Source organism: Zootoca vivipara, chromosome 9 (assembly GCF_965207765.1).
Source record: "Zootoca vivipara chromosome 9, rZooViv2.hap1.1, whole genome shotgun sequence".
Taxonomy (NCBI): Eukaryota; Metazoa; Chordata; class Lepidosauria; order Squamata; family Lacertidae; genus Zootoca; species Zootoca vivipara.
The window spans coordinates 6,101,299-6,115,890 of record NC_142592.1 but is presented as its reverse complement, the minus strand read 5'-3'; the positions used below and the strand labels follow the sequence as shown (position 1 = coordinate 6,115,890).

The following is a 14,592-nucleotide window of genomic DNA, read 5'->3' as shown; positions in this document are numbered from 1 at the left end:
GATTCTTATCTCATTATGCATGATCAAGCTTTCTTTAGCACCTCAGCCCAGGACTAATTGCAGCCATCAGCAGCCATTAACACCCATCTACAGGTTTACCACTCCCATCAGCCCATCTCCCATTCCCACCCACCCCCACCACCCTCTGTATATATATAGGGTCTGACACTTCTGTTTCTAGTGTATCTGAAGAAGTGTGCATGCACACGAAAGCTCATACCAAAATATAAACTTAGTTGGTCTTTAAGGTGCTACTGAAGGAATTTTTTTGGTATGAGCTTGACACTATTATAACTCTAAATCGACTTGTAAGTTTCAAAGCATGAAGGCTCATATGTTTGTTTCAGGTGGAACCGAATAACTATTCCACTTCCAAATGCAGCATTAACCAGAGATACCAGGATTCGATGGAGACAAACAGGACCAATTCTGGGAAACATGTGGGCAATTGACAACAGTTAGTAGTATTCATTACCATCATCATTGTGCCTCAATAGTGCTTATTGTCTGTGCTCTCTTCTCAGTGATTTCACAATATGATAAAAATTGTAGGGATCCCAGTTTCTTAAGCACTCCCCCCCCCAGGTGTTGTTGTTTTTTATTAAAGTGAGGCTAAATATCATTTTTCCAATTTAAATGGCTTGCAGAATCTTAAGATATAACATCATGCACTGAAGCAGGCAAATACATACACCAGGGGTGCCCAAATGTTTTTCAAAGAGGGCCAGATTTGATGAAGGGAACATGCGTGAGAGCTGACCTAAGTTGTTGAGCTTTTTTGAAGTTGATGAGCTTTTGTTATCCTAGAAATTGTTTTGAAAGCATAAACTTGATTTACGTATGTAATTTTAAAAATTAATAATAATGCATGCGGCCTCTTGCACAGCCACATATGGAGTTGCAGGAATGGTTTCTCTGGCCAGGTCCAGATGTTTCTCTTCACTCACCCTGTCTCTTCTACAGAAACTGCCCAGACACTTCTCTGCATGGGTTTAAATATTACAGCTAACCATCACTACATCAGTCTGGGTGAAATCAACCACACACTCCTATTTTCACTTTTACAATTGTGTTTAAACTGACTTTTCAGAGTGGGTTTAGGAGTATGGCTGGTTTAATTTTAATCCTGAGTGGGCAAGGAAATCATTTCTACAAGAGGGAAGAGGCAGGGAAAAGTGGGCAGAATTTCAAAGCCTGCTCCAAGTCATGCAGTCCTCGTTTAGCAGGCCTTATTGCCAGTAGATATGTAGATTAAGTCATATAAGATCTATTAATAAAATAAGAAGGGCATGATCAAAGCAAAAGCATTTTACAATGTAGCACTTTATTTGTGAATGACATACTACGTATATCGCTGGTTTTATACTAAACATATTTGAGGAATAAGAAAGCTGCAAAATGCGCAAAGCTCTGCAAAAGAAGGTGAGAGTTCACTAATATCCCCATAAAGAAATAGGATTAATTTTAATTTTAATTTATTATAAATGCAGGTTTTCAGGCCAAGATCTCTGATGTTGATCTGTGAGTGTGTTGTTGCTTTAACAAAAATTTTGCATCAAGCTAGGAAATATGAAAAACAAAGTATATTTCTTCTTTTAAACAAGTTGCAGTCCAAAAGCTGCCTCATGTAACTCAGTTTTTACAAAAAACAAAAAATAAAAACCCCTTACATGAATTAAAGCTGCAGTCCTAACACACTTATTTAGGAGTGAGCCTTATTGAACTCAGTGAAACTGAGTAGAGAGTAGACAGGACTAGGATTCTGCTATTAGTCTTATTGGGAGGGGGGCAGATGGGGAAGAACCCTTGATAAGTGATATGAAAATGTGTGATAGTTAATGCCTGCTATTTTTGTTGTAATGTTATTCACACATGCACATTTTTATTTTTTCCATTAACTAGGGATTAACTGTTTTTGAGGTTTTGAGGCAATATTAATGGTTTGGATTGTGTGTGGTGACATCCCCAAAATGCAGGAAAATGGACATCAAACACTTTTCACTGTGTATTGTTATTTAGAGGGTATCCATGAAAAAACCATAAGGCCAAAGCAGCACATAAGAAAATTCTAAGCAGAACAATGGCAGCACAATTGAATGTTCATGTTTTGAAACCAGAACAAGTCCGCATCAATTTCCATCAGAAATACCTATTTAGCTTGCCAGTTTGGGCCTGAACATGGCAATGGCAAGGCATTCCAGTGCTAGCTTCAAAGTTTCCAGTGGGAAAACAAGGCCAAAACAGGGACAATTTCAGTATCATGCTGGTTAAATAGAATGACTTTGTTCACATGGGAGTCTATGAGAGTGCTGGGTCTCCTGCTAGACACTGGAGTTTGTTGTCATAGTATGTACATGCTATACAGTATTTTTTGAAATGTTGTATTGATCATTACTAACTTCTTTCACACACTCATTGTGTGTTATTCATATCCATTGCTGATTTTCTTGTATTTGTTATGGGTTTTATTGAGCTCCTGGATAATGGATATAGCAAGGCTATTTTTAGAAAACTGCTTATTCATATCAGTTTCCTGCAAAAAAGGCAAATGTCCAAAAAATATCCACAGTGTAACCTTAATTGTAACAATATTCAAAAGAACAAGAGCGAGTTTTGTTTCAGTCAGAGTCATAGTTAACAAATGCATCCATCCCTATATTCACTATAAATCTATCACTTACACAGTCACATTGCTTGGATCAAAGGTAAATATCCTCGTCTTGCTTGATATTATGAAGTCAGTATATCTGTGCCTTGTTTGTTTTTTCTTTGTCTCAGAATTTAATATAACTAGTTTCCTTTATCTGCAGTTTACATTGGGCCATCTTGCCTCAAGTTCTGCTCAGGTCGAGGGCAATGCAGTAGAAATGGCTGCAAGTAAGTCTGATATAAACCGTTGGCCAATGTATTTGTGCTTCATATTATGGTTCTTTCTAGGTTGTAAGATAGTCTGTCCTCTGGGATTGCACCCAGAGGCAGGATCTTCTGCAGGTGGTTATCAAGAAGAAGAGTTTTTGCCTTGCTTAGACCAGACCTGTCTCAGTAGCAGACAGCAGGGTTCTCCAGCACTCTTCTTAAGTCATTCTGTCATTCAAATGGGGTAGCCTCTCAAGTTGAGCCCATATGGAATCAAAACAATTATCAGGTCTTCTTATGGGGCATAAGTAGGTGCCCATGGGGGGCAGTGCTGTTCACCAAACACTACTACAGTGTTTCAGAGGGGCCTACCTGGTGGGTTGCTCCCTTTGTCTTCTGCCTTTATTTTGTTTAGCATGCCTATTATTTCTTCTCCCAACTGGCAGTGGCAAAAGGCATAGCTTCAGATGCAGGGAGGAAAGCATATTCCATGAGCTCCATACCTGCTACTTCAAAAATTATTTGCCTTTTCTCCAGAGGTTTTGGAGCATTTTAAAGTTCCTCTAATTGACACTGTAATGGTCACTCTAACAATAGTTGCACTGAAGTTTTGCTTCACCAGGTGTTTGAGACTGACGCCATTAGCCTCAGAGCCTCAGCCTCTATTTGTTAGGGTTGTGCTTATGTGGACTGATCACCTAGCTGCTTTCACCAAATCTGTTAATTAAAAAATGGAACAAACCTTGGAGTTACAGCTCATGGTTTGCTGGAGAAGAGACAGTGGGATAGAGAGAGAACAATGAAGGTGGGGAATCCTGTTTTCATACCTGTACAGTGGTACCTTGGTTCTCAAACTTAATCTGTTCCGGAAGTCTGTTCCAAAACCAAAGCATTCCAAAACCAAGTTTCGCTTTCCCATAGAAAGTAATGCACAATGGATTAATCCATTCCAGACTTTTAAAAACAACCCCTAAAACAGCAATTTAATATGAATTTTGCTATCTAACGAGACCATTGATCCATAAAATGAAAGCAATAATCAATATACTGTAATATAATATAAATAAGACAGTATTGTAAATGATAAAAATTAAAATTAATTTTTTTCTTACCTGCACCGATGATAGTCATTATTTGAATGGGAGGCTTTTATTCATTTCTGCAGTCACACAATCAATCAGTAGCTGAACTGGGTTCCACACAGTCACAAAAACAAAGCAACCAAAAAAGCCTCAAAAACAAAAACAGAAAATAAATAGCAAAAACAAAAGCGCCAAACTTAATCTCTTCTAGAAGTCTATTTGACTTCCAAAATGTTCAAAAATCATGTCACAGCTTCTGATTGGTGCAGGTGCCCCAGAAACAATAGCCAACAGCCGCAATGGACGTTCAGCTTCCGAAAAGTGTTAAAAAACCGAAACACTTACCGTACTTCCGGGTTTTCGGCGTTTGACTGCCAAGACATTTGAGAACCAAGGTACCACTGTATTTCATTTCTCTCTCTGCTATTATGTTTTTATTTTGACCATTCAGGTTCCTTTCCCTAATCTAGTTGCTGTTATAACATATAACACAGCTTCTTGGATTTTAGGAATTCCTGCCCTATGTTATTTTAGTCTGGGCAAGGCAGAGGACAGACTGCCCTATAATACATTCCGCTGCAGTAAATAGGTATTATGGTACTTTCAAGTAGAAGTTTTGTTGTCTCAGGACAGGATTTCCACAGTTTAGCAAAAGAATGTTTGAATGTGCTTTAAAAAAATATTTGTAGAGATTTAAAACTGAAGAGGAAAGGTAGCTGGGTAGACTTAATTTAATTTTTTGAAGTTTTATACAGCATTATGGTTGTTATGTCTGAAGACATCTAACTTTATCCATGACTTGATCTTGCACGTTCCATGACTTGAGCTTTATAATACCTATAATATTTAGCTGAACATAAAATTCTTATGTTTTATTACAGATGTGATCCTGGCTTTTCAGGGCCCGCATGTGAAATGGCCTCCCAGACCTTTCCTATGTTTATATCTGAGAGTTTTGGCAATTCTAGGCTTTCTTCGTATCACAATTTTTACTCTATCCGTGGTGCTGAAGTCAGTTTTGGTTGTGGAGTCCTAGCAAGTGGCAAAGCCTTGGTTTTTAACAAAGACGGGAGGCGTCAGCTTATCACTTCTTTCCTTGACAGCTCACAGTCCAGGTAAATAGAAATAAATGGAAATAACACATAGAAGTTACAACACAGGATCCAGAGAGCCTCGGGTATCATGCATTAAAACTCACAGCCTCCAATAGAGAAAATGGATCTAACATGTTACTAGTTTCTTAATATACTTCTTATTTGATTTTGGTTGTGTGAAATTTAATTTTAAAATTCATTTGCTTTATCTACAGCACTCAGTATTTAATACATTTGGGTTCAACTATTGTATGTCTGAGTTTGCAAACATGCGGCATTAATATCAAAAGTGAGTGTTGGAGCCAAGTGCTAATAATTATTTATGAGGTTATATTTATTTTGACAGCTTGTGGCAGCTGATTAGATCCATTCGATATCTCCTCCACCCTCCAGTTCCTAATAAATAATTGAAGGCAATAATATGATTGGCATTTTAAAACAATATATTCCACATTGCATTGCTGGACTGAATAAACAATTTCAGCTTCACAAAGCCCCTATAAATATTGTTTTCCTTGGCTTGTCTAGATTTTTAAGATTAAAAAAACAACAACAACAGTTCTAGGAAGAGAGTGCTGTATAAATTGCAATTTACAATGATCCATGCCCTTGTTATCTAGGTTCCTGCAGTTCACCTTAAGGCTTGGAAGCAAATCCGTCCTGAGTACCTGCAAAGCACCTGATCAGCCTGGAGAAGGAGTATTGCTGCACTATTCATATGACAATGGGATTACGTGGAAACTGCTGGAACATTATTCCTATCTCAATTACCATGAACCAAGGTACAGCAGTCTTTTTCATGGAGAATGATGTGTTTCCCCACTTAAGTGTAACGCACTGAAGCCGAAGCACTTGTATTCAAGATGGTTTTTTTGACGAACTCGGTTTAGTAGGAGTTGTTGGTTGGATTGAAAATACACTACTGCTGCAGTTGTGCAAATTTACTTCGTTGTTGCGGGGGGGGGGGGTTGTACCCTTCTCATATTTTGAATGTAATATTATTCAAGAACGTGGGTGCTCCTAAATATTTGTGGATTAACTGTATATGTAACCAAAGGCTACATATTTTGGAAACAATATCAGCAACTGAGTAAGATATACTACCGTCAAAGCCACCTGGTTGGTGCTGCTTACCAGGAGAGGGAGAGGTGTGGTGGCAGTGAGATCAAGTGTTACTAAATCAGTAGTGATGGCAGGGTAGATGAGCTGGTTAATTTGTCTCTTGGACCAATTCTGATGTAAATTCTTCTTTTGTAGAGGCAAACCCATGGGTATTTAGAAAATATTAGGACTCCTGTTCTTGTTCCTTGGAACCACTGTTTCTGGATTAATTTTTCCAGCACTTCCAAAGTCACTTGATCCTTTTGACTTCTTCTTGTTAATCAGTTAGCACATTCTGTCAGCGAGAAGAAATGTGGTATCACAAGATACTTTGAGTGCATATATTAAGATTCACAAAGACAGCTTAGCAAGCACTTTCTGAAAGTGCTGTTATTTGCCATGAGTGAAGATGCAAAGAGGTTTTGCATGTATGTGAAGAATCAAAGAGCAACACAACAGCACATACCTCAGGTGGCCCAAACAACGGGAAAGAAGGAGCACGATGCTAAATGTATGAATTCATTCCCCACCGCCAGTCACTTATGCCAACTTACACGGTTTTTTTTGAATAAAAAAATAAGAAAACACACAGAGAGACTCAGTAGAAATATACTGAAAGCATTTTTGCCAGTATTTAATTGTATATTGATGGAGACAAATGCTCCTTATGCTGTCCTGCCACACAACTCACCTTGCGTGTTGCAGGTGGGCATCTGCTGTTATTGATTTATGGAACATTCACAAAGATGTCATTGCCATGGCAATTAATGTATGCTCCCTGTAGCTGTGTACTGTAATTGCTCCTGGAAATTCGATATTATTCTTAATTTTCTTCACAGTTTGTCAAGTACAGGTTTTGTTGTCACAGCTGTCACGAGAAATCAAGTGGCCTTGAAGACGGTGGTAGGCTCATGGGACTGGCTGGCAAAAGAAATGCATGGGCAATTAAAAACTGCGCACAATCTCATCCTCTGATGGGAGTTCATTTTTATGTTTTAGAGAAATGAGTATTTTCTAGGGATTGTTCCTCCAGAAATACTGCAGTTGGGTCTACAGTTATGTCAGTGCTATGATGAAAACAAATGGAGAAATAAATTGTTTAATGAAGGAATATAATGTGTGATACATGCTGTAGCCAAAGACACTGGCGGCAGTAAAGCTGACAAAAGGTTTTTAATTCAACTTTTGGAATGATTCTAGTATAAAGAGTTTTTTTCCCTCTACAGAGACATGACCTAGAGTTCCATGTCTTTTCCCCAAAAGCATTTATTTGAGTGGGAAATTAGCCTGGGAAGCTGTAATTAACAATAGAAGAGCAAGAAGGGGGAAGGGGCTGATTAACCCTTCCCCCTGCCATTATATTTGTCAAAAAAAATCCACCACCACCCCAGGCTACTATCCCACCTGCTGGGGGGAGACCTCATGTCTTCCCCTTCCCCATGGATGTGAAAGTGGCTTGTGGGTCATTTTGCACTGAAAATTATATGAGGGGGGAAATAGAGCAGCCTCTCTTCACATGACTTTGCTCAGATTGCCATCTTGCCAAGCCTGCTTTTGTTTTTTAAAACTCATGGGAAATGCTATGTAATGTGTAGTAGGGCCCTGATTGTAGCTAGTGATCTTTTTTAGAGATGGCAAGAGTTGCTTATACTTGGTCTGCTGTATGGTGATAATAATAACTGTCAGTTTGGCTTACCTTAAAAGAGTTGTAACGGTTATTGGGAATTATCTATGCATATGAAGAGCTTTTAACATGTTAAACTGCTATAGAGGGGGGAAAAAGTGAAGTTGCATTTTTCTCCTGTGACATTGGTAATTTTTGTGTAGGCCTGTTCCAAAGTTTAGAAATGCTTGCCTGAAAAAGTAAGTGTAATGTAGCTCAGGGAAACCTTGCGCTGTAAGAAACTACCCCTTCATGCACATTTCATCATCAAAACAAGTTTTGTTTAAATATGTTTTGACGGTCTTTTCCAACAAATATATTCCTGGAGCTATTGTACATCCACCGTATGGATAACTGCGATGATTTAGACACCCAAAGTGCTAGTTGTGCCTGTTAAAATTCAGACAGCTAATATAAAATTATATACTGCACCATAAATATGTTCTCCTGAAGAGTCCAGTGCAGCCCACCTACTGGCTATATCTTACTTACTATCATAATTTATTGATCTCCAGAGACCTCTTGAATGTGTGCCAGCTACCTTTTGCTGGTGATACACTACAAGAGAAGACCCTAATTCTTTTCCATTTGCTTTAAGCTAGTACATAATTCTGCTTCCTGCCATTCACATTTTATCACTTGTATTTTTCACTCCGTTCTCCTCTAACTCTGCTTATTTCTAATTTATTTAGCTTTGAATTGTAATCTTTCCACCAAGGTTTGCTTTGTCCTTACCATAATAACATTTGGTTTAGTAGTCTTGTATAATATTATTAACCTCAGTAATAGCAACCGTGCATTGGGTTTTTTTAAAAAATACATGCATGCAGGGCAGTCAATGTACATTGAATTTCACAGAATTAATTAGGGGAAAGGGCCCCTGCCAAAAGGAACTTGCAATCTGAATTTTAATAGTGGGGAAAGGAGGGAGGGAGACACATGGGGTAGCAAGTGATAAAACATGAGCAAAAGCAGCTACAGTATACATATTTAGACTTGGGTTACAATAGGGGATAAGGATCAGAGCAGGGGTAGAGAACAGAACGGCAGTCAACTGAGGTTTGTTTTTAGGAGGGATTGGAAGGAAAATATGAAGGGGCCTCATGCAAAGGCATTGGCTTTGTAGAACCAATTTTAAGAGGTTTCTCTACCATGGCAGTTTCAATAAGTTCATTTTGTTTGTTTGTTTAAGAATAATTTCAGTGGAGCTACCAGAAGATGCAAGGCAGTTTGGCATTCAGTTCCGATGGTGGCAGCCATATCATTCTTCTCAAGGCGAGGACGTGTGGGCGATTGATGAAATCATCATGACTTCTGTACTTTTCAACAGTATTAGCCTAGACTTCACTAACTTGGTGGAAGTTACTCAGTCTCTTGGATTTTACCTGGGAAATGTTCAACCATACTGTGGCCATGACTGGACACTTTGGTGAGTATTTCAGGTCTTTGGTGGGAAGGTTCTTCCTTATATTCACTTAGTTGAGTAGAAGCCCCAGTAAACTCAGCAAAACTTCATATCATGTAAAAACCTGCTCTCAAATATGCTTAGGATATGGATATAAATCTTTAAGTAAAGAGGATAATAGAGCACGTTTCTAAGTATCCTAATGAGTGTAGAAAAGGTCTAATTGATTTCTGCAGATGACTCTCTTCTTACTTGTTGTTCATTAGAATTTTCCCCTGGGCACATAACATGAACAACAATGTGTTCGTTGACCTATATGTAATGAGGGGTAAATTTTACACTGCAATGCAATGTGATTTATGCTTGATGGTGAGCCTGTGCTCACATGGTTTCTTTGCCTGCAACATGTTGGAAGTTTATCCTGAACTGATCGCTGATGTAAATTTAAAGAATAATTAGCTGCTCTGATTTCCTTCAGTTACATTAATTAATTTATGCAAATTAAGGCAGGGAGTGATGGGACATAACGTGATTAGAGGACACACTTAAAACACAATTGATAAAGAGTTTTCTGTGTAGCTACTTAATCTTTTGTATTTAGCAGGACCTATCTGGCAACAGTCCTATTCAAGGGATATATGATGTAGCCAAATCTAAGCACTTCTAAGGTCTAGCAATGCAATGGGACAGTTAAACACCTATTTATCTCTCAACCCCCGCCCCCATTGAATCCAATGGGTTTTGAAAGGTTTTCACTGTGGCTGGATAAGTTTTCAGATATAAAATGGTCTCTCTTTGGAAAACTCATAAACCTACTCCCATGAATATTTTTCCCCAGTGTTTTTGCCAACATCCCCATACTGTGGGGTATGTAATATCTACTTGCCAGCTGCTGTCTCATTACAAAATCCTGTTACTGCATATCAGATAGGTCATATTTTGCCAGTATAGCAGGCTTCTTGGTGCCCCAAATCACCTATAGAATGGTGTTCAGTGAATTGTCTGTTGTTTTGCCATAGCTCTACTTCTGCTCTTAGTTCTGTATTTCACATTAGTGTTCTTATTAATGCTACTCTGCTGTGTGTTGCTGTTGTAGCACCAGCAATTCCCTACACTGCAGTTGTATGACACCCTACAGTTGCATGCCACACTACATACTGGAGTATCACAGTGGCAGATCAGTTATCGAACCACATCCGTAATGCTTTCCAGTGCGTTACTGTACATTGTAAAGATGGACTGTGACAACAATATGCAACAATATGCAGAATGCATATTAGGGGTTTTTATTTTTTATTTTTTATTCTGCCCTTCATCCAAAGATTACAGGGCAGTTCACAATATGAAAATTCAAATTGAGAACACCAATTACACAATAAGAGTAAGTTACAGGTAGGTAGCCGTGTTGGTCTGAGTCGAAGCAAAATAAAAAATTCCTTCAGTAGCACCTTAAAGAGTAAGAATAAGAGTAAGAACAAAAGAGTAAGAATAAGAGTAAGAGTAAGAATAAGAGTAAGAACAAAAACAAAGAACAAAAGAGCAAGAACAAAAACAAAGAACAAAAACAAAGACCCCCCCCTTCCCACAAACACATTTCAAAGGACATAGAATGTTATAGGCCTGGTCAAAGAGAAACATCTTTGCCTGGCACCTAAAGATGAAGGCACCAGGCCAGCCTCCCTGCGGAAAGCATCCCACAAGTGGGGAGCTCCTGCAAAAAAGGTCCGTTCTTGTGTTGCCACCCTCTGGACCTCTGCTGGAGGAGGCACACAAAGAAATGTTGTTTAATTTTCTATGCAAAGTACCTTTAACTCTTATTCATTTTCACCTCTGGACATTCTCGTCACATGCTTGTGAATTTTATGACAAGAGTGACTCTATTGAATAAAGGGTGGTCTGTAGTGAGGACACTGGTACTTCCGTAAAGCAAAAGTGAGAGATTACAAAGTTGAAAGCTGCTTTGTATGGGAGGGTTTCTTTAAAAGCAAGTAAGTAAGTAAATAAGTTGCTTCTGAATGGATATTACCATGTATGAGACTATGTTTGGGTGGTTGTTTTTTTAACTGAGGAGTGTAAGACCCAATCAATAGTACTTCCGGGCAGGGCCGTCTTAAGCGCCCCTGGCGCCGTGGAGCGACGGATCCCTCCGGCGCTCCCCCGCCCCGTTTCCCAGCATGGTGGGTGGGGGGGCGCAGCTGCGCATCGAACCAGCGGACCGGCCAGCCAGCGGGCGGGCGCAGCTCGTGGCGCCCTCCTGGCGGGCCGGCACCGTGGTGCCCTGCGCCACCGGGGGTCTACCTAGAGCCGGCCCTGCTTCCGGGGGGAGGTATATGTGTGTGCTATACAGATTCCAGTATATAGGTTCTTTCACATTGTAACGTAGGGTTAGACCCAGGTGGGTTTGTCATGCCTAAAGTAGACACACTGAAATCAGTGGAGTTTAGGCAAGTTAGGCATGACTACTTGCATCAAGACCAGGGGTTGGCAACCTGCGGTCCATGGGCCAGAAGCGGGGGTCGTTTAAACGGCCCATGAGCCACCCCTTAACCAAGTCGCCTGCTCGGCGAGTCCCCGCATGCTGGGCTAAACTGGCGTAGTGCAGACTTGCTTCCATGGCACCGGAAATCGCGTCTGCGCAGATGCAATCCGGCCCACAGAGCGATCTCTGTGAGAGTGAACCAGCCCAGGTGAGGTAAAACTTCCTGACCCCTGATCAAGACTAACCATGGATCCAGCACTTAAGATATTATTATGAATCAAAGCAGTATAATGCAACAATGGAAAGAATCAGTTTTATTAAGCTATGTTTCAATTGCCTTTGAAGGTTTTATTTCACAATGCACTTGCCTATGAATATTGCATTAGCATAAACTTTATGTACTAGTATTACTAATGCATTAGGACTGCTATGGTGAAAAGTTATTTTTCATTTATTGTTAGCATCTGTTCAAATAAAGTTGAAAGGTATCCTGATTCAAACATGAAGGCTCCAAGCCTGATTACAAGAACTTTATTTTTCTGCTTTCATCAAACCACCCAGTAAATGTTCATCCATCTCTAATCAAGATTTTTCCCCTACTATGGATTTGCTATATAATGAATAATTTGCTTTGAGAAACTGGAATCATTGTGATTATGAGAAAACAGTAAATAATAGAACTGTTGGCCCAAGGGCATCAAGGACTAACACTCCAGGACGTTTATTAACAAGCAGATTTTGAACAGTCTGATTTGACTTTCTGATCACCTCTCAAACTAAAAGGAGTTGACTTGGCTGTGAGAACAACGCAAAATGTGCTTTGGCAGTGATAATGAGGCTGTTGAAACTGCATTAACCACTTTAATAAGGACAATGGAAGTACTCACTGCTCATTAAAATGAAACAACATGGCTATGCTCAAATTGTTTGCATCATTTTCATCAAAGAGTTGGCATGAAAGGCCTTTAATGCCATTGCTTTCCCTCTGGTCTCCTTAGATTGGCATAGCATATGTGGGGATTTTTTTTTTATGGGCTTTTTTTATTAGGTGGAAAGGTAGAAGTTCTTTTCTTGATTTTTCTTCTTCTTTTGGTTTCCTCCCTCCCTCTCTCCCCCTGTAAGTCCAAACAAGAAACTACAGTGCTAATTACTCTGCAGCCTTCTCTTCTTGTTGATTATCGGTTGATTATTGCTGAATTGGACAGAAAAGCATTGTGTGCACTTAAAGTATTGGCCTATAAATATTCTTTGGGTGCTTTGTGAGATGTGAACTATTCCCTTCACTGACCTTCCATGTCGCAAGGGAAATTTTTTACTTATATCAGGTCTGTGCAAATGGCTGGTAGTTAAATTAATTATTGTTGGCTTCTCCCAGCTGTGAGTCCATTTGCTTCTCATTTTCTAACTCATGACTTTCCATGAGCATGGATTGCTATGGCATGAAGAGTGTTCCCCTGGGAGAACTCTGACAATTGCTTTTTCATTAGAAGAACTGTAGTCAATATGCTATAAATCATTTTACACCATGTCATCTCAAAGCACAATTTCAAGAGGGGGGGGGGAGGAATGTCTATAATTATATGGTGGGTTTCCCTTTGTCGACAGGAATTTGTAAAGCAGATTCTATTTCTGCTTCAAGATTTAAGCTATGGCATTTATAAAAGCTTTTATACATTTTCCCACTGAAATATTTCCTCTTCTTTACTGCTGCTTGATGGATGGAAATTAGCTCAAACTATAAAGTAACTTGTTCCATTAATTATCTATTAACATTCAGACCATAGCTGCCAAGTTTTCCCTTTTCTCGCGAGGAAGCCTATTCAGCATAAGGGAAAATCCCTTTAAAAAAGGGATAACTTGGCAGCTATGATTCAGACCAATATTTGGTAATAATAATAATAATAATACTGGTAAGAAGAAGAAGAAGAAGAAGAAGAAGAAGAAGAAGAAGAAGAAGAACAACAACAACAACAACAACAACAGCCCAGATCACCATTGAAAACTAGAGTGGTTGAACTATACACAGTGGATAAGGGCTGTGTTTCTTCCTGTTACTGTAGGCATATGAAGTAATAACTTATTTTTGTACAAAGTCACGCTGGAATTGTTTCCAATTTGCTTAAGTGGGGGGGGGCACTTGTTAATCTTAAAGTTCTTTGATCATTTGCATAGAGATTTGTATAAATATATTACAATAGCAATGAATGAATGAATGAATGAATCTCTGAAGAAATCAGACTTGTGTATCAGTATATCCAATAGCTGCAGTGATGTACGTGACGGTGGTTCAGCTTTTCCTAAAAAGAGCTGGGTGGTAGTAACCATGGCTACTACTAATGGTTCACAATGGTATCCTGATTCAGATTTCCCCCTTGCATTAATGGCTAATCTGCTAAATACAGAAAAGCATTTTCACACTCCCATCCAGTGTTTCTGGATGATGTACTGAGCTCCATGGATGCTGGTACTGTACTTGTGTGAAATTCCATATGTGAAACTTCACATATGTATTGAGGTCCTTAGAGGTTAAGGGAAGTGAATCAGACATGACCAAAAAAAACCACCTCCCTGTTATAAAAACTTTGCTATCATCTTCTGAGGCAAAATGACAAGGTTGACTGGGGGAATCTGCAATCTCTTGTGTTAACATGCTCAATTTGTCCAACAACAATTTATCTGTATTCACAGGGGTTTCCATTGTTATTGAAAGTCATGGATTCAAAAGTGCAATGATTGTGAAAGTCCCTGTACATTTACTTATGCTATTATCCCCACATGTGCCAATTAGTCTACAGTGCTTGCAGGTGGACTGATTACTTTGGGAATACCCAAAGAAGTTGACTATTTCTGAGTGTGCACATCATTTAATTAAATGTATGAGTAGAATTCATTTCCCAGAAGAATGTTTATAA

The 14,592-nt window shown here is 39.2% G+C and overlaps 1 protein-coding gene across 3 annotated transcripts in view; it reads left to right on the top strand.

The window, feature by feature from the left end:
• Positions 1 to 14,592, top strand: part of RELN (reelin) — a 293,927-nt gene that overhangs the window by 171,934 nt on the left and 107,401 nt on the right. For all 3 annotated transcript variants that reach the window (XM_035127392.3, XM_035127390.3, XM_088652142.1), the window contains 5 exons: positions 348 to 457; positions 2,811 to 2,877; positions 4,820 to 5,053; positions 5,653 to 5,814; positions 8,989 to 9,225. In XM_035127392.3, coding sequence (XP_034983283.3) covers positions 348 to 457; positions 2,811 to 2,877; positions 4,820 to 5,053; positions 5,653 to 5,814; positions 8,989 to 9,225 — 810 coding nt within the window. The remainder of the gene's footprint in view (positions 1 to 347; positions 458 to 2,810; positions 2,878 to 4,819; positions 5,054 to 5,652; positions 5,815 to 8,988; positions 9,226 to 14,592) is intronic.